Source organism: Heptranchias perlo, chromosome 29 (assembly GCF_035084215.1).
Source record: "Heptranchias perlo isolate sHepPer1 chromosome 29, sHepPer1.hap1, whole genome shotgun sequence".
Lineage (NCBI taxonomy): Eukaryota > Metazoa > Chordata > Chondrichthyes > Hexanchiformes > Hexanchidae > Heptranchias > Heptranchias perlo.
This window is the reverse complement of record NC_090353.1, coordinates 21,279,402-21,300,082: the sequence shown is the minus strand read 5'-3', so window position 1 is coordinate 21,300,082 and position 20,681 is coordinate 21,279,402. Positions and strand designations below refer to the sequence as shown.

At 41.1% G+C, this 20,681-nt stretch overlaps 1 protein-coding gene across 1 annotated transcript; it reads left to right on the top strand.

The window, feature by feature from the left end:
- Positions 1–758: 758 nt before the first annotated feature.
- LOC137299760 (small integral membrane protein 24-like) lies at positions 759–19,996 on the top strand. The gene is made up of 4 exons (XM_067968703.1): positions 759–907; positions 9,140–9,260; positions 14,424–14,471; positions 19,614–19,996. The coding sequence occupies exons 1-4, from the start codon at positions 844–846 to the stop codon at positions 19,681–19,683; spliced, it is 303 nt and encodes a 100-aa protein (XP_067824804.1). The 5' UTR covers positions 759–843; the 3' UTR covers positions 19,684–19,996.
- The last annotated feature ends 685 nt before the right edge of the window (positions 19,997–20,681 follow it).

The following is a 20,681-nucleotide window of genomic DNA, read 5'->3' as shown; positions in this document are numbered from 1 at the left end:
CGGAGGCTGCAGTCAAGGGAAGAAGGATGGAAACCGGTCATTTCCAGGTCCAGGCCTACGATCAGCATCGGTAACGACCAGCTGCATGGGTGATTCTCCTGATGGCAATCTGGATGCGAAACATCATCAACAATCAACATGTGATCGAGTTGGAAATGTTCCACACGGTGAAGAGGCAAATTCCCTCACATGGTTTCCCACCTTCCAGGCTGATTCTTGCCCCATCAGATATATTTTCTGGCATATAAACAGGTTGATTCAGAGCTCTGGTATTGTTCTCTGACTATAAATGCGGTAACCTTCCATGGAATCCCACACTCACCTGACGAAGGAGAAAGCCTCCGAAAGCTTGTGATTTTCAAATAAAACAGTTGGACTATAACCTGGTGTTGTAAGATTCCTTACATCTCTGTATAAAAGCAGAGCTCAGAATGCCTGAGGAGATTGGCTTCCCAGTCTGAATATGAAAGCGGGAGAGCAGTGAATAGATGTCACTCTCCCGAAAGAAGATGCAAAACCAGGCGCAAATATAAAAAACATCTAAAAGTGTTTGACAAATCTTTTATTGTTTGTTTACAAGCACACAACACAATGAGATAGATTTCATTATATTATATCTTTATATCATGAATGCATGAGTCTCAGGCTCTTCCACCAAAGTTCCCAAGGATTTTTCAAGAAGTCAATGCCGCTTTAAATGACCTAGCATTTGTAAATAGCACATGACTAACTTAAGCATTACCTACGGTACTCAGTACTTTGATCCAAGAGCTGCCCTAAAGATCAGAACACTGCAAATACCTGCGCTCATTCTTAAGCACTGTGTCAGCGGCATCACTGAAAATGGCTTTTCCCTGCCGAGCTCTTGTTGTTCTACTTTTAATCAGTGCAGTACATGCACAGGACGGTAAGTGCTATTCTAGTATTTATTTGAACACTAAGAATCTGAGTTTTAACTCCACTTCAAAAGAAGAAAGTGTTTCATGGAAAAAGATACAATATAAGGTCTCAAAAATCATGCTAACTGTGACCCATTCACTTTTAAAGTGAAACCTGCTGTTTAGAGCAGTCTATTCCATTGCAGGCTGCTTTCCTTTAGTTAACCGAAATGAAAGATAGATTTGGGGTATATATGTTACTGAAATGTTTCAGATGCCCAGAATATTAAAGGACTCTTGTGTTGAACATTTGAAGTCTTGATTTTCCTATTTCTACGCCATTCGTAGTAACACACATTGAAAATTTGGTGTCATCGTTAATTGGGGCAGCTTGCTTTCCTTGTTGTTATGTGTTACTAGTATCACAGTTTGTGTGTAAACATTAGTTGTTGATTGTTGCAAGGAAATAAAATCATGTCCTCACTCTGCTTGGTTACTGTGGGTTTTCAGGTTAGAAAAGATCGCCCTTAAAATTGACACTTTTCAAATTCTCCCTTATTCCATAATCTCTGGACAGGTAAAAAATAATTTAAAAGGCTAATGGAATGTTAACCTTCATCTCAAGGGGGCTGGAATACAAAACGGTAGAAGTTATGCTACAGTTGTAAAAAGCTCTGGTTAGACCTGATCTGGAATATTGTGCTCAGTTCTGGGCATCACGCCTCAGGAAGGATATATTGGCCTTGGAAGGGGTACAGTGCAGATTCATCAGAATGATAACGGGGCTAACGGAGTTAAATCATGAGGACAGGTTACATCGACTAGGTTTGTATTCCTTGAATATAGAAGATTAAGGGGTGATCTAATTGAGGTGTTTAAGATGATTAAACGATTTGATAGGGTAGATAGAGAGAAGCTATTTCCTCTGGTGGGAGAATCCAAAACAAGGGGGCATAATTTTAAAATTAGAGCAAGGATGTTCAGGGGTGATGTCAGGGACCACTTCTTCACACAAAGTGTAGTGGAAATCTGGAACTCTCTCCCCCAAAAAGCTGTTGAGGTAGGTCAATTGAAAATTTCAAAACTGAGATTGACAGATTTTTGTTAGGTAAAGGCAGTAAGGCATATGGAACTAAGGTGGGTAAATGGAATTGAGATACAGATCAGCCATGATCTAATTGAATGGCGGAACTGGCTCGAGGGGCTGAATGGCCTATTCCTGTTCCTATGTTCCTCTCCTCTGTCGTCCAGCTGGGTGGGACTGTGCTCGCCTGGTTCCATTTCTTATCTATCCAGTTGTAGCTAGCGAATCACCTGCAATGGTTTCTCTTCCCGCTCCATTACCTCTGGAGTCCCCCAAGGATCTATCCTTGGCCCCCTCCTATTTCTCATAAGAACATAAGAAAATAAGAAATATGAGCAGGAATAGGCCATCCGGCCCCTCCGCCATTCAACAAGGTCATGGCTGATCTTCTACCTCAATGCTATTTTCCTGCACTATCCCCATATTCCTTGATGCCTTTAATATCTAGAAGTCTATCGAGCTCTGCTTTGAATGTACTCAATGACTGAGCCTCCACAGCCCTCTGGGGTAGAGAATTCCAAAGATTCATCACCTTCTCAATGAAGAAATTTCTCCTCATCTCAGTCCTAAATGGCCTACCCTTTATTCTGAGACTGTGACCCCTGGTTCTAGATTCCCCAGCTAGGGTAAACATCCTCCCTGCATCTACCCTGTCGAGCCCTGTAAGAATTTTGTATGTTTCAATGAGATCACCTCTCATTGTTCTAAACTCTAGAGAATACAGACCTAGTCTACTCAATCTCTCTTCATACAACAATCCTGCCATCCCAGGAATCAGTCTGGTGAACCTTCATTGCACTCCCTCTATGGCAAGTATATCCTTTCTTAGGTAAGGAGACCAAAATTGTACACAATACTCCAGGTGCGATCTCACCAAGGCCCTATATAATTGCAGTAAGACATCTTTACTCCTGTACTCAAATCTTCTTGTAATAAAGGCTAACATACAATTTGCATGGTATCATCTACATGCTGCCCCTCACGACATCATCTGAACACACAACGTCAGATTCCACATTCAGGAGATTAGTGACTGGTTGACTTTGCATATAATAGCATAGTTTAAATTAAGTTGATTTGATACCTGATTGGAAATTACCTGTTTTTTTCTGCAAATATGCAGTCCTGGGGATGGAGGCACGAGGTGATTCTCTGCCCTATTGGTGCCGTTCATTCTCACAACAGCAACAAATGGATAAAGTTTGAAAGGGTTTCCCCAATTATCGTTATAGTATACCACCTCTTTCACGTGACTTGCATATGAAAATTAAGCATTCACCCAACATGAAATAGTTCTGATTTTCTCTAATTTTGCTCTTCTAGGATAGGCCTTCCTATAACTTTCTCTGCTGAGATAGATGTCTGCCACTATGGCCTAAAGGCTTCCTCCCACCTCCTAGGACAGATTTTTTCACACACTGCTGGGAAAGGTTTTGCCATATCCTAATCTACAAGGACAGTTTTTTTTTACCAGACCTGCTCTGCTAGGACAGGCTTTCCTATTTCCTACTCTGCTGGGATAGGTTTCTCCTCACCTTTCTCTGCTGCCCCTTCCTTCTCGCAATAATGTTGTTTTGTCACTTCTACAGTACACCCCTCAGTAATATGGTCGCAAGCATTGCTGAGCACTGAATCAAACTGGAAACTGAAATGGTGTGAATCTGATCATTTCAGGTTTATTCGTAAATACCCAAATCTGGTGCTTTTACAGGTTTGAAAGCATTTTCCTCTAAGAAATAAATGCTGCCACAAAAGTCATTTTGCCCACATCGACCCTTGCCCATTGTGTTGGTGGGTTATTTTGATCAGTGGTGGACAATATTCACATGTTAGAAATGTCAAAGTCAAATCTGAAAAGACTGAAAACTCATCATCAGCAGGGAGTTATCGGTTCTTTTACATTCTGGGGTAAAGTATTCACCATTTTTTCTTAAAGCCACAAATGTACAAAAGACATGAAGAGACTCTTGGTCAGGCTTAATTTGTAGCTTTGGATGAATTTTTGCGCTCATCAAGGTGAGGGTTGTTTACTCTGGGCACAGTAGAAAGAGCTGCAGCACAGTTAGATGTAGCACAAAGTTCTCGCTACTCTGCTCCAATGGTGTGCTTAAACCCTAGCCTGAGAAGTGCCCCACCACTGCATCTGTTCCTAGGCCAGTCATTCTTTAAGATTTCTAATCTGAGCTAATGTGAACAATATTGTCCTGTAGAGTCATATCAATCTGGGCTGCTAGAGGTTGCCAAAAGCTGTTTCATGCAAAATTTTTACAGGCAGCAGAACGAGGAGATTTTTGTCTCATCAGGCTGGGCTGGATTAGAATCCAGGTACCAGAAGTGAAAGATCAGTGTTAAAACAATGCAACACCAAGATCACTCAAACTGTGCTTTAAAAATATGAACCATTAACTACCACAGTGCTCTTTCTATTGCACAAAGAAACATTACGGCAGGTGCAGTGGGAATAAGTATTTTTCAAGGACTGTTCACTGTTTTGCAGTGTAATTTAGATAATCCAACTATCTAACTTTAGTTGGGGTTCAAATTGAGAAACATTTTTTCCTAATTATAATTCTCAGCACTGGAAAGGTCCATTCTGAATGACAGCTTGGTTCAGTTGCCAGCACTCTTGCTTTTGAGTCAGAAGGTTGTAGTTTTCAATCCTGCTCCAGGATTTGAGCATGTAACCCAGACTGACACTCCATGCAATACAGAGGGAGTGCTGCTTGGTCAGAGATATTCCACCACTTTTTACTCATATCCGCTTTTTTGTTAAAGTTAATCACAACAGGAATTTTGGTCCCAATGAGTGTCGAAGAATCCACTGATTTTTGGTCAGGCTAAATTTCCAGAACAGCCTGAAATAACCCAATCCAAAACGTCAGTTCAAATTCTGTCCTGTTGGCTGCGAAGCAGTCATTAAAGGGAGAACCTCCAATCGGCCGAGTTCAAGTATGAACACTTAATGTGCCAATACTACATCCTGCGTGTGCTATCTTTACATAGCTGTTAACCTGTGAACTTCAGAGAACAGAAGTTCTATCCTTAAATATCCTGCAACACAAGCTTTTGCTTGTGTTTTTGGAGAGAATAGTAATTCCATTCAAGTTTATTGTTTTTGAACCATACATAGTCGGTCACATGAGAGTATCAATTTAGAAACAACACAATCAGTTTAGAAATGACAATTTGCAATCCTGCCAGAGCTGACATAGTAACACATTTCTGCTGCGTTAATGCGTTTTGGAAAATTGTTTGTTGAACATTATCTACATTATGACCATCTACATCATTGTTCCCTGCAGCTGGTCACAGATAAGAATGAAAGTTTTACTTGTTAAAGATGCACTGTCTTCATCAATCTGTTTCTGTCTCTGTAACCTCCTCCAGCCCTACAACCCTCTGAGATCTCTGTGCTCCTCCAATACTGGCATCTTGTGCATTCCTGATTTTCATCACTCTACCATTGGTGGCCGTGCCTTCAGATGCCTAGACCCTAAGCTCTGGAATTCCCTCCCTAAACCTCTCCACCTCTCTCTCCTCCTTTATGACGATCCTTGAAACCGACCTCTTTGACCAAGCTTTAATGTCCTTATGGGGCTCGGTGTCAAATTTTGTTTGGCAATGTTCCTGTGAAGCACCTTGCGATGTTTTACTACGTTAAAGGTGCTATATAAATGCAAGTTGTTGTTGTTGTTTAGCAAACTCTTATGTTCAGATACACATAATGGGATGGCAAAAAATTAAACTAAAATTCATTCCTGCATCATTGACTCCTGATGTTATTTTGGGGTGAATGAAGCATGGCTCTTCTCTGTTCAAATTGAAAAGATTTGCCAGTTTTGATTATAAAGATCTTGCCTTTTTTCCAATCGAGTTATGTAGCTATCCCAATGGAAGAAGCTGGTAATGAACCAAATAAGAACAATGCCATCTTCATAGAGAAGTTCTGAATGTTTCTTGTGAGCAAATCATAGATAATATTGAGAGTTTATTTTGTTAATGATCCGGTTATGTTCTACCAGCTGCTATATCTGTTAACTTAATGAAGCAAGAAAAAAATTCTTCCTGTACAAATAGATAAACTAACCTACTGTAAACACCATCGGCTCCACAGTCAGAATATTCTACAATAATGCTGCCTGTATAAAATCTAAAAACTAGATGCCCCACTTTTATCCTGTAGGCAATTTGTAAATGGTGTTTGTGCCAGAGGAAAGCTCAATGCTGGGTCTGTGTAAAATGGTATGTTAGCTGTACTGATATTAGTAGTTATATCTGCACTGGGGAAGAGATAATAGGGATGAATAGTGGGGGGAGCGGTATAGGCTGATACCAACGTGCATATTCACATTCTGCACCGATATCTGTTACTTCCTCTCTCTTGCATAAAAAACAATGGGCAAAGTTTGCACAAATAGTTTCTGCTGGAAGTACATCTGTGCATTCTGTTTTTTGGCCAATCACATGAACAGAGAGAACATTTTTATCACATGGACTTCAGTCCATCTAGAGATAAGAATTGAGTTAACACCCCATTTCTTTTTAAAAGCAATAAAAATACCAAGAAGCCTGCAATGTGCAAACAATGAGTTAGGTTGAGTGTACGCACACTAATTTGAACTTTGCTACTTGGGAGCTAGGGAAAGAATCACAGATTTTCCCAGACATGAATTGCCTATGATTTTGCACCTAGACAGATGCAAAATCATAGGCAATTGTACCTAGATAGTGCATGGGGGAAAACAGGGCCCCTTTACAGTATAATTCTCAGTTGTTTTATATAGAATCATATCTTCTAAAATTAGCAATAATTACTAAATACTGAATCTCAGGGCTGAAATTTAGGTACATAATAATAAAATAGAATTTCAGACGCATCAGACCACTCTTCCATCACCCCCAACATTCTCTCTCCTTCCCACTGCACAGCGAGCACACAATCCCATGCGAGCGCAGGAGCTGCAACACCTTTCACCTCCTTCCTTCCCACCTTCCAGGGCCCCAAACGCTCCTTCCAGGTGAAACAGAATTACTTGTATTTCTTTCAATTTAGTATACTGTATTCGCTGTTCATGATGCGGTCTCCTCTACACTGGGGAGACCAAACGCAGATTGGGTGATCACTTTGCTGAACACCTCCAATCAGTTCACATGCGTGACCCTGACCTTCCGATCGCTTGCCATTTTCATTCTTCGTCCCATTCCCACTCTGACCTCTCTGTCCTCGGTCTCCTACACTGTTCCAATGAAGCTCAACCGAATCTCGAGGAACAAAATCTTATCTTTCGATTAAGCACGTTACAACCTTCTGGACTCAACATTGATCTCAATATTTCAGATCATAAATACTGCTCCCATTTTTTCATACAGCAGGTGCTAGTAATGGTTCTACTGTTGCCATTTACAGCTCCTCTAGACCCATCTTTTGTTTCTTTACTTGTCCCATTACCACCCTCCTTGCCTTGCACCATCATCCCTTTTGTCATTTATTCACTCCTGCCCTCCACCCTATCACAGACCTTCCCTTTTGTTCTTTCCTCCTCTCCCCTTCCTACTCTTCCTTTCCCTGGCTCTGTACTTGCTTAAAATCTGTTTGATCTTCAGCTTCTTCCAGTTCTGACAATAGGTCATCGACCTGAAATATTAACTCTGTTTCTTTCTCCACAGATGCTGCCTGACTTGCTGAGTATTTCCAGCATTTTCTGTGTTTATTTTAGGCAGACCTAATAATAGGGTAGAAGTTCAGGCACATCTCATTATAGTGCAAAAATTCAGACACGCCACATCATAGTGTAGAACTTTGGATACACCTAATAATAGGGCAGATCTTAAGGCATGCCTCACCATAGGAAAGAACTTCACTTCATCGTAGTGTTGAACCTCAGGCACATCTCATCATAGTATAGAATTTCAGGCATATCTAATATTAGGGCAGATTTTCAGGCATACCTCATTGTAAGAGGCAACTTTCATGCACACCTCATCATAGGGCATCTTGAGGCACACCCCATCATAGTAGAGAACTTCCAGTACACTCTTCCTACCTGTTGTATTAACTCAGTCATCTACCTATCCTAAAATATTGTTGTGACTGTGGTTACTAATGTGAATTGGTTTCACAGACATGGTAACACCATATTAGAATAATCATCTCAGATGCAATAGTTTCTATCCATGACAATTTCTCAGCTTATTCTTCCAAAATCAATAAAACAAAATAGGGCTTTCAGTATCAATAAGAAAAGAAATGTGCACTATCAAAGATAATTCCACAATGTTATTAAGGATTTAATGTTATACACAATACCAAGTGAAATCTATAGTTTGCCCTGTATTCATCTGTAAGATGGTGGCAGTTCTAAAAAGGGCTAAGTCGGGGAGGATTAATTCTTGGTAAGATTAACTTCCAGCTTCAGAAGTGAATGGTCAGATCTTCTTTCATTTAGACCGGAGCAGTAATTGGGTGATTAACATGATTTATTTTTGTCTTATTTAGCCAAATGTTCTTTCAAGTAATATATATATAGCAAGTACTACTGTGCTGTGTTGTCAGAAAATATATAAATAATTCTACATTGGCCATCTACGGATGATCAATTTTGCTTTGCCGTATCTCCAATACATGTATTTAAACAGCTGAAATAAACAGAAAATGCTGAAAATAGACAGCAAGTCTGTAATCATCTGAAAAGAGAAAAGTCAGGTTATCCTTTCATGTGTAGACCCTTTGCGAGAACCTGAAAGGTTCATCTGTCTTTTCTCCTTTCAGGTGCTGCTTGACCAACTGTGCATTTCCAGTATTTTCTATTTTTATTTCAGATTTCCAGAATTTGTAGATGTTTTCTTTCATCTTTATAGGTTAAAAATCCTGCATGATCTTGTAAATGTAACCTCTCATATTTGGCACACTTTAATTAAACCTACATAGCTACTATCTTGCGTGTTAACTTGCCAGGCAACGCATGCTGTACATGGCTTGAGGTATACAATATAATACAATAAAACAATACTAAATATAAATTAAAACTGTATTCTATAAATTTTGCGTGCAACAAGACTGCTCTAAAATTTATTTGACAAAGGCTGAAATTGAACATCAGTTTGTTGATACACATTTCTTACTCTGTAAATTCACAGCAAGGATCTTAATACATCGTTCATTTTTTTTATTTCAAAGGTGGAGCAAAAGCAAACACTACTGTTGGCTGGCAGCCTTGGCTTGTTGGACTCACTGCCGTTACAGTATTCCTTTTCATCGTCTTTGCTGCGTTGATAATTAACAGAGTCCTTTGTACAAAGTAAGTAAATACCACTGAACCTCAAGCATGTACTCAGATATTAATGTCAGATTAGCCAAAGTCAAAGAATCAGCAAAAAATGTACAGGACATCCAGTCCCTCTATACCTCCATCCCCCACCAGGACGGCCTGCGGGCCCTCCGCTTCTTCCTTGAACGGAGGCCCAACCAGTCCCCATCCACCACCACCCTCCTCTGCCTGGCTGAACTTGTTCTTATGTTGAACAACTTCTCCTTTGATTCCATTCACTTCCTCCAAATAAAAGGCGTCAGTATGGGAACCCGTATGGGTCCCAGCTATGCCTGCCTTTTTGTGGGATACCTGGAACATTCCTTGTTCCAGTCCTACTCAAGTCCTCTCCCTCACCTTTTTCTGGTACATGGATGACTGTAGAGGTGCCGTTTCTTGCTCTCGCCCCGAACTGGAAAATTTCATCAACTTTGCTTCCAATTTCCACCCTTCCCTCGCCTTCACATGGTCCATCTCCGACTCTTCCCTTCCTCAACTTCTCTATCTCCATTTCTGGGGATAGGCTGTCAACCAATATCTATTACAAGTCCACCGACTCCCACAGCTACCTTGATTACACTTCCTCCCACCCCGCTTCCTGTAAGGACTCTATTCCCTTCTCCCAGTTTCTCTGTCTCCATCGCATCTGTTCTGCAACATCACCTTCCATGCCAGTGCTTCCGATATGTCTTCCTTTTTCCTCAACCGAGGATTCCCCTCCACTGTAGTTGATGGGCCCTTGACCACGTCCATCCTATTTCCCGCACTTCTGCATTCACCCCTTCCCTTCCCTCCCAGAACCACGATAGGGTCCCCCTTGTCCTCACCTTCCATCCCACCAGCCTCCACATTCAATGTATCATCCTCCGCCATTTCCTCCACCTCCAACACAATCCCATCACCAAACACATGTTCCCCTCCCTTTTCAGCATTCCGAAGGGACCGCTCCCTCCATGACACTCTAGTCCACTCTTCCATCACTCCCATCACCCGCTCTCCTCCCCACGGCACCTTCCCATGCGAGCGCAGGAGATGCAACACCTGCCCCTTCACTTCCTACCTTCCCACCGTCCAGAGTCCCAAACACTCCTTCCAGGTGAAACAGCGGTTTACTTGTACTTCTTTCAATTTAGTATACTCTATCCGCTGCACACAATGCGGTCTCCTCTACAATGGGGAAACCAAATGCAGACTGGGTGATCACTTTGCTGAACACCTCCACTCTACCTGCAAGCATGACCCTGACCTGCCAGTCGCGTTCCATTTTAATTCCCCTTACCACTCCTACTCTGACCTCTCTCTCCTCGGCCTTTTACACTGTTCCAGTGAAGCTCAATGTAAGCTCGAGGAACAGTTCCTCATCTTTCATTTAGGCACTTTACAACCTTCTGAACTCAACATTAATTTCAATAACTTCAGATCGTAACCACTGCTCCCATTTTTTCAGCCAACTAGTGCTGGTAATGGTTTTGCTGCTGCCATTTATAGCTACTCCTGATCAATCTTTTGTTTCTTAACCTGTCCCATTACCACCTTCCTTGCCTTGCACCATCATCCCTTTTGTCATTTAATCACTCGTACCCTCTACCCTATCACAAACCTTCCCTCTTGTTCTTTCCTCCCCTTCTCTCCCTCCCCCCCTTTCCCTGACTCTGTACTTGCTCAAAAACTTTAACTCTTTTAACATCTTTCAGTTCTGACGAAAGGTCTTCGACCTGAAACGTTAACTTTGTTTCTTTCTCCACAGATGCTGCCTGACTTGCTGAGCTTCTCCGGCATTTTCTGTTTTTATTATTAATGTAAAGGAGAAGCTTTGAGAAAAGAAGGGATGCAGTTATTTAAAAGGGACAGCTTAGTGGAAAAGCTCTTGCCTCCTCAGTATTGTTTTCTTTTGTTGATGGCGTAATAATAGTACTGGTTTGGGGAAACAGTCAGAAAATCAATATTTCTCTAAACTTTTGTACTTCATTCTTTTCGAAGCACATATGTCACCTGCCTGTCTAATTTTATCAGAATATCTCTACGCCAGGCTTGGCTTTCTGAGATTTTCTCCATTCTGCGTGTCCTTTCAAAATCTCACAGACTCAGTCTCATTTATCCTTTCTCTCACTCTTGCTCTTTCTCAATAAGTTTGTTGCCTCTTCTTTCATTTTATTCTTTTTAAATCTCATTAAACCATATCTCCATCTATTTTTTATGCATCATTGTGTTTCTCTCTTTCCTTGGAGACATGCCTCTCAAAGCTGAACCTGTGACATTTCGTATGACAGAGTTTTACTTGTGACCTTTTATAAACTAAATCAATGAGCTATATACCACAACAAATATTGTCAAAGATATCTTGGCTATCTCTATGAATTTTAGTGGTTGGATTGCAAAGCAATCTGTGAACTTCTCCCACTGTAACAAAGGGTAAAAAATAACTGGCCATAAGAACTGGACACAGTGACCATAAATAAGGGAGTGTCACTCTTTTTATTAACAGTATCAAAGTCAAATGCAACTGAATGTGTAATTTATAGAGAATAGAGTAACAAAACATATGAAAAAGGATAGGCAAAGACCAGCTGGTCCTTTGAGCCTGTCCCAGCCTGGCATGGTGTAACTTCTGCACACCATCAACATCATTCACCTCTCCCCCACCAACCCCCCCCCCCCCCCCCCCACCATCCCCACAAACAGCTACACAATCTCCTGGGAGAGGTCAAAAAACAGAGAAAAACCTTAAACCAATTTAAGAGAAAACTCTGGGAAATTCCTCCCTGGTTCCTGAAGGTTTTTAAGCAAGCTTCAGGAGACCATGGTGACTAGATGACTACCCTCACTGAACCCCCTATCTTCTATATGTAGATATGTTAGCCAATCGCAGGAACTTGTCTAGGTATCAATCTAGGGTCTTTCTCTGAGTCTTTTCCAGGGCTTCTATATCTCCCACCATATGAGGGGAAAAGAACTATTCTTGATGTGGCCTGCCCAAGGCCATATACAGGGATTTTAAAGTTCTCATCCTTGTTTTCAAATCCCTCCATGGCCTCGCCCCTCTATCTCTGCAATCTCCTCCAGCCCTTCAAAGCTCAGCGATCTCTGCATTCCTCCAATTCTGACCTCTTGCGCATCCCCGATTTTAATTGCTCCACTATTGAAGGCTCTGCCTTCAGCTGCCTAGGCCGTAAGCTCTGGAATTCCCTCCCTACACCTCTCTGTCTCTCTATCTCTCTCTCTCCTCCTTTAAGATGCTCCTTAAAACCTTCCTATTTGACCAATCTCTTGGTCACCTGTCCTACTATCTCCTTATGTGGCTTGGCGTCAATTTTTGTTTGAAAACGTTCCTTTGAAGCGCCTTGCGACATTTTACAACGCTAAAGGCACGATATCAATGTAAGTTGTGATTGTTGTTGAAAGGATAATGTTTCTTGTTTTATATTTAATTTTCTTGGCAATACATCCTATTTGGTTTTGTAATAGCCTTACGAAACTGGTAATGAACCTTCAATGACTCATGCTTTATAGCTTCTAGGTCCTTATCCCACTAAGCAGTCTTGAGCATGTAACCCTGAATGGTGCATACCTGTTTGAGGTTACCACCATACAAGTGAATCACGCTACATTCATCTATATTAAGAATCATAGAATCATAGAAATTTACGGCACAGAAGGAGGCCATTCAGCCCACTGTGCCTGTGCCGGCCGAGAAAGAGCCATCCAGTCTAATCCCACTTTCCAGCTGTTGGTCCGTAGCCTTGTAGGTTGCGGCATTTCAAGTGCATATCCAGGTACTTTTTAAATGTGATGAGGGTTTCTGCCTCTACCACCCTTTCAGGCAGTGAGTTCCAGACCCCTACAACCCTCTGGGTGAAAAAATTTCTCCTCAACTCCCCTCTAATCACTTCAAATCTATGCCCCCTGGTTTTTGACCTCCCTGCTAAGGGAAATAGGTCCTTCCTATCCACTCTATCTAGGCCCCTCATAATTTTATACATCTGCCAGATACGGGCCCGTTACCTCATCATATCTAGATCCGCCTATTATCTATTTTTATCATATAAGGTTCTTACCCCAACACATATTTTTGTGCCATCTGTGAACTTGTAGATAGTTCCGCTGATGCCTTCATCCAGACAGTTGATAAGGAAGGTGAAGTGTAACAACCCTAACACCAATCCTTGCGAACTCTACTAGTGACTAACTAAACACTGAATAGACCCCCCATTTACGAGGGCCATTTTAAAAAATAAAATCTGTTGTGACTCTTATGACAAGTTCTTTGTGATCTATCCCATGCAAGACATAACAAGAGGAAGGGAGTTTTTAGGAGTAGGCCATATAGCCCCACGAACCTGCTCTGCCATTCAATCAGATCATGGCTGATCTTCAACCTCAACTCCACTTTCCTACCCAATCCCCATATCCCTTGACTCCCCTAGAGTCCAAAAATCTATCTATCTCAGCCTTGAATATATTCAATAACTGAGCATCCACAGCCCTCTGGAGTAGAGAATTTCAAAGATTCACAACCCTGAGTGAAGAAATTCCTCCTCATCCCTGTCTTAAATGGCCGACCCTTTATCCTGCGACTATGCCCTCTAGTTCTAGACTCTCCAGCCAGGGGAAACAACCTCTCAGCATCTATCCTTAATATGAAATAGTCGCTCCAACAATCAGCATTTGGGTACTGTAATGTGGTTATAGTACCAGACTCGCAGTCCAGAGGTGGTGTATTCAAAATCCCACCCTAGAAATTGAATTTAATAAAATCAAGTAATTTGTGGGCTGGCACTAGGAAATGACCATGAAAGCAGCTAGATTTTTGTAAAAATCCAACTGGTTCACTAATGTCCTTCAGAGAAGGGAATCTGCCCCCATACCTAGTACCTAGTCTGACTTACATGTGACTCCAGTACCACACTATGTGGTTGACTCTTCATGTCTTCTGTAGTGGCCTAGCAAGTCAGTCAGTTGTAAAAACAATTACTTTAATGAAGCAGGCCCACCACCAGCTTCTTAGTGCAGTCTTGCCAACGCTGCAATATCTCGAGAGCAAAAAAAATTCAATGTACACAATAGCTTTGGTATATTTCGCTATAGTATATCTTAGATATTTAAATACCCATGAAAGGTCTGTTGTGCTGTATTTACCCAAGTTACCTTTTGCAGGAAGGAAGAACCTGATCGATTTGGCACTAATCTAAATCCTGATGAAAGGTAGTTTTTTTTTGTTTATACATGCATTTATTTTTACAAATTGCTGTTATTTAGAGTGTAACAATGATAATTTTTGCAGCTTCTACCCTCCTTTCTTATTTCACAGTAAAAATAAAAGTAATCTAAGGTTTCAGTTTATTCCAATTAATGGGGCATTGCTGTTGTAATGTATTGAGGAGCTTTCTGTTAGGATAAAATCCTGGAACGGTCAGGAATATCCTGCTTCAAAGTCCTGTGCTCAATCTCAGCCAAGTGTGCTGTCACATGAGGGAGTGTGACCTTTAATTTGCACTCTCTCCCCACAGGGACACATCCCACTTACCTAAGTTCACTGAATTTAGGCGCAGGTAGAACCAATTAGTGACCTCAAATTTGTGAAGCATACCTAAAGAATTATCAAAAGCTAACCAGCAGTTTCAAAAAAGGTTGACAGCTCAAAAACAGCCCTGAACATATGACATGTGAAATGGGCCTAACAGTTGTGATTGGCCCACTCCACCAGCCGAAGTTTGCACCCAAATGAGAAGGCCCAAACCCCATCCTAAATTATAGGGATGAGTTCATTTCTATATTGGCGCTCACACTGATCTGATGGAGGAAAGAAGGCCAGGGAAGGGCCCAACAAAAAGGTAACTTTTCACCATCTTCACCTCCCAGTTGAACCAAGGATTGATTACCTTTAGCTGCAAGAGTTTTGGAGCCTTTCCTGGACCATAGTGAGACTAACACCAGATCTTAGTCTGCATGTAGGTAGGCCAGGGAATGACCCTAGATATAGAGATGATGATTGATGTTCCCGTGGCAGATTCTCCCATTCCCCCCTCCCCCAGAATTTTTTCTAAGAGCACAAATGGGATGGAATCTCAGCGGAACCCATTTTCTGCTCCTCTGATCAGAGATCTGCCCCACTTAGGCCTTGGCCTTGTTCAGAAATTTAGGGTCACAGAGTTAGGTGAAGAATGCAGTGGGATACAGGCTTGTCATAGTCTATGCTGCAGGTATACTGTATCCAACATTCCTTTTATTGCAATGCACTAAAGCGAAATAAGCAGCAGTGGTGATTTAGAAATTACTGAAGGACTTGTGAACAACGTATGGGTATGATCTTGTGGCCATTACAGAAACATGGCTGCAGGGTGACAACGACTGGGAATTAAATAGGCCAGGGTATTTAACAATCAGGAAGGACAGGCAGGAAGGAAGGGGAGGTGGGGTGGCTATGTTAATAAGGGAAGGAATCACTGTAATACAGAGAAAAGATATTGGGACAAAGGATCAGGATAATGAAACAGTTTGGGTAGAGATAAGGAATAATAAGGGGCAAAAAACACTCATGGGCGTAGTATATAGGCCTCCTAATAGTTGCAACTCTGCTGGAAGAAGTATTAATCAGGAAATAGTCAGGGCATGTAATAAGGGAACAGCTATAATTATGGGGGATTTTAACTATCATATTAACTGGACAAATCAAATTGGGCAGGGTAGCCTTGAGGAAGAGTTTATTGAGTGTATTAGGGATGGATTTCTTGAGCAGTATGTAACTGAACCAACAAGGGGGCAAGCAACCTTGGACCTGGTCCTGTGTAATGAGCCAGGATTAATTAATAATGTCCTAGTTAAGGATCCCCTTGGAATGAGTGACCATAACATGGTTACATTCCATATCCAATTAGAGGGTGAGAAGGTTGGTTCTCAAACAAGCGTACTGAGCTTGAATAAAGGAGACTATGATGGTATGAGAGCGGAATTGATTAAAGTGGACTGGGAAAATAGATTAAAGGGTAAGACGGTACATGAGCAGTGGTGTTCATTTAAGGAGTTATTTTATAACTTTCAAAAAATATATATTCCACTGAGGAAAAAAGGGTGTAAAAGAAATGACAGCCATCCATGGCTAAGTAAAGAAATTAAGGATAGTATCCGACTAAAAACAAGGACATATAAGGTAGCCAAACTTAGTGGGAGGATAGAAGATTGGGAAGTCTTCAAAAGACAGCAAAAAGTAACTAAAGGATTGATTAAGAAAGGGAAGATAGATTATGAAAATAAATTAGCAAAAAATATAAAAACAGATAGCAAGAGTTTCTACAGTTATATAAAAAGAAAAATGGTGGCTAAGGCAAACGTAGGTCCTTTAGAGGATGAGACCGGGAAATTAATGGTGGGAAACATGGAGATGGGAAAAATGCTGAACAAATATTTTGTTTCAGTCTTTACGGTAGAGGACACTAAGAATATCCCAACACTGGACAAACAGGGGGCTCTGGGGGGGAGGAGCTAAATACGATTAAAATCACTAAGGAATTGGTACTCAGTAAATTAATGGGACTCAAGGCGGATAAATCCCCTGGACCTGATGGCTTACATCCTAGGGTCTTGAGGGAAGTGGCAGTAGGGATTGTGGATGCTTTGGTAATAATTTTCCAAAATTCTCTGGACTCGGCAAAGATCCTGGCAGATTGGAAAACTGCCAATGTAACACCCTTATTTAAAAAGGGTAGTAGGCAGAAGGCTGGAAATTATAGACCAGTTAGCCTAACATCTGTGGTGGGTAAAATTTTGGAGTCTATTATTAAGGAGACAGTAGCGGAACATTTGGATAAACATAATTTAATAGGACAAAGTCAGCATGGCTTTACTAAGGGGAAGTCATGTCTGACAAATTTGCTTGAGTTCTTTGAGGATATAACGTACAGGGTGGATAAAGGGGAACCAGTGGACGTAGTGTATTTGGACTTCCAGAAGGCATTCAACAAGGTGCCACATAAAAGATTATTGCTCAAGATAAAGAATCACTGGATTGGGGGTAATATTCTGGCATGGGTGGAGGATTGGTTATCTAACAGGAAGCAGAGAGTTGGGATAAATGGTACATTCTCGGACTGGCAACCTGTAGCCAGTGGTGTTCCGCAGGGGTCGGTGCTGGGTCCCCAACTCTTTACAATCTATATTAATGATTTGGAGGAGGGGACCGAGTGTAACATATCAAAGTTTGCAGATGATACAAAGATGGGAGGGAAAGTAGAGAGTGAGGACATAAAAAACCTACAGGGGGATAAAGACAGGCTGGGTGAGTGGGCGGAGATTTGGCAGATGCAATACAATATTGGAAAATGTGAGGTTATGCACTATGGCAGGAAAAATCGGAGAGCAAGTTATTATCTTAATGGCGAGCAACTGGAAAGTACTGCAGTACAAAGGGATCTGGGGGTCCTAGTGCAAGAAAATCAAAAAGTTAATTTGCAGGTGCAGCAGGTGATCAAGAAGGCCAACGGAATGTTGGCTTTTATTGCTAGGGGGATAGAATATAAAAACAGGGAGGTATTGCTGCAGTTATATAAGGTATTGGTGAGACCGCACCTGGAATACTGCATACAGTTTTGGTCTCCATAGTTAAGAAAAGACATACTTGCTCTCGAGGCAGTACAAAGAAGGTTCACTCGGTTAATCCCGGGGATGAGGGGGTGGACATATGAGGAGAGGTTGAGTAGATTGGGACTCTACTCATTGGAGTTCAGAAGAATGAGAGGCGATCTTATTGAAACATATAAGATTGTGAAGGGGCTTGATCGGGTGGATGCGGTAAGGATGTTCCCAAGGATGGGTGAAACTAGAACTAGGGGGCATAATCTTAGAATAAGGGGCTGCTCTTTCAAAACTGAGATGAGGAGAAACTTCTTCACTTAGAGGGTGGTAGGTCTGTGGAATTTGCTGCCCCAGGAAGCTGTGGAAGCTACATCATTAAATAAATTTAAAACAGAAATAGACAGTTTCCTAGAAGTAAAGGGAATTAGGGGTTACGGGGAGCGGGCAGGAAATTGGACATGAATTTAGATTTGAGGTTAGGATCAGATCAGCCATGATCTTATTGAATGGCGGAGCAGGCTCGAGGGGCCAATTGGCCTACTCCTGCTCCTATTTCTTATGTTCTTATGTTCTTATGCGTGCTGAAGGCAAATTTTTTTCTATGGAGCATGCTCCCTCCAGAATATTCTGATTTTTGATACCTGATTTGTTGCCATTTTTGGTATTTTGAAGCCTATTGTAATTCTAAGTGTAAATCTCAATATAATTTTTTAAAAATTAAATAAACTAACTCCAATCCCTATTTCATTTCCAAATCTTTGCAATTTCACAAATGCAGTGTGAGGAACACTGATATAAAGCTGGTTAATGCATTAACCCCAGGGAATGTCCACTTTATCTCAAAAAAGCAGCTGCAACCAGTTTTTACGAAAATAAACCTACACATAAGACAAAGCCAAGTACATCTCAGAAAGTCTGAGGAAAATAAAAATGTTTTAAAAACTGCATTTTAGCAGTTTATTTGTTCTATATAACTTCTTTGGAGGAGAAATACTAATTAAACACACCCATAACTCGGACTCTCATTTAAAATGTTTCTGCCTCAAATTTGTGTGGAACAAACAATATCGTCTGATTCAGTCCTGTCCTGCTCTCCAATCAGACAGGTTGTGTCAGACTCCAGTCACATCTTCCAAATTCCCAGTGGAAAAAAGTTGACTTTTTTCGTGAAACGCTGGCAAGTCGGTGGCATGCATGTATAGCGCAGCAATATGGCTAGAATTTAACCAGCTAAAACCACACAGCTTATCAGTAGAGAACACCGGTAAACCTTACACCAATTGTCCAGCTCTGATCACCCTACACAATGGGGCATTGATTTGTAGATTATTTGGAGCTGAGCAGCATGAATCCCAGTACTAACTGACAGATCTACACCTCCAGATCCCATCAATGAGGCAGGCTCAATGCCAAGCTCATCAATATCATCAACAATGCCCTGAAGTACAGTGCACTTGCCAGGCTCCGATATCCGATCATTAAGTCTACCACAGAGAACTGACTCAGTTCCAATCTCGCATTGCCAGGCATGTCATTTTGAAAGAAAAGAAAAACAGTAAGAACTTGCAATTATATTATTTTATGTATATATTATATATATATATTTTGGAAGTAACTCTATCCCATCTCTGTACCCAGTGATAGGGGGCAATGCCAAGAAAGTCCCAAGGCAACTACTGATTAAATAGCAATATATTAAATATATTATGCCACTGTAACAAAGAAAGAATGCATGAAATTTATTTTTCCTAATTATTATATGCATCTTGATTGTAGAGTTGCGGCATCCAATGCGTATTCCAACTTAGCAGTGAACATCGACAGTGACAAAATGACAAGCCTGTAAGACGGTGTAACTGAAAGCTCCCACATGACTTCAGTACTATCTTTCTATGCTTAATAATTTTATTTTCCTCCAAAAATATAAACTGGTTGCCCAGTAGCTGAAAACTGTACCGTGCTGTAATGGAATGATGATTGCTCTTGTAATATAGTTCTGGAGATAAGACAAAGAATTTTTGAACATTGAAAACGTTTTGCAACTTAAGAGAATATAATTTGCTACATGTTAAGTACCATTGTCTTCTTCTTCTAAAAGAAATGGGAAATGTACATGAACTGTACAAAAGACCACCAATAAATCACAATGGAAACCTCAACCACTTCTCTGTGATTTTTCACTTTATGCTGGGTAATGCCACGGCTGAGGTCTGTCTGGGATACTGTGCAGATGTGAATCTTTTAGATATTAATGAGATCCAATGGGTTGGTTAATATAACAACATACTTTGCTTTCAAAAGCCGATCCTAGAAAGACCAAGTTAACCCACTGGCAACAGGAACACATAGAGAAGTACGTTTTCTGCTTTTGGTTCTAGGAAGGTTAATAACTCTACTTATCAACTTTATTAATGCTAAAGTCCTTCTGTGTGAAATCAGCTGCATTTCCCACTGGGAGAAATCTTTTACCATGTTAATGTCAGAAATCTGGCTAATCCAGATTTACCTGTGATCTTCCCAATTCCACATTTCTCAATTGGCTTAACAGTCAACTATCAGTATAGGTATAAGTATCACCACTGTTTGTGACCCAACTGTGGAGTGTGTATTTCCAAAACTAACATGTCTCAATTCTGCAGTCAAAAAGTTCATTTCACAGACGTTGCTCTGTCTGAACTGGTGGATGTGGTGCTGCAACACAGAGAGGCTTTTTTTGGATTGGTGGAACCCAACATCACCAAGGCGAAGTGACATCATGCCTGGCATGAAGTTACCAAATGTGTAAATGTTAAATCCCTGAAAGGGAAGTATAGATAGCTTACTAAAGGCAAGCCTTCATTAACT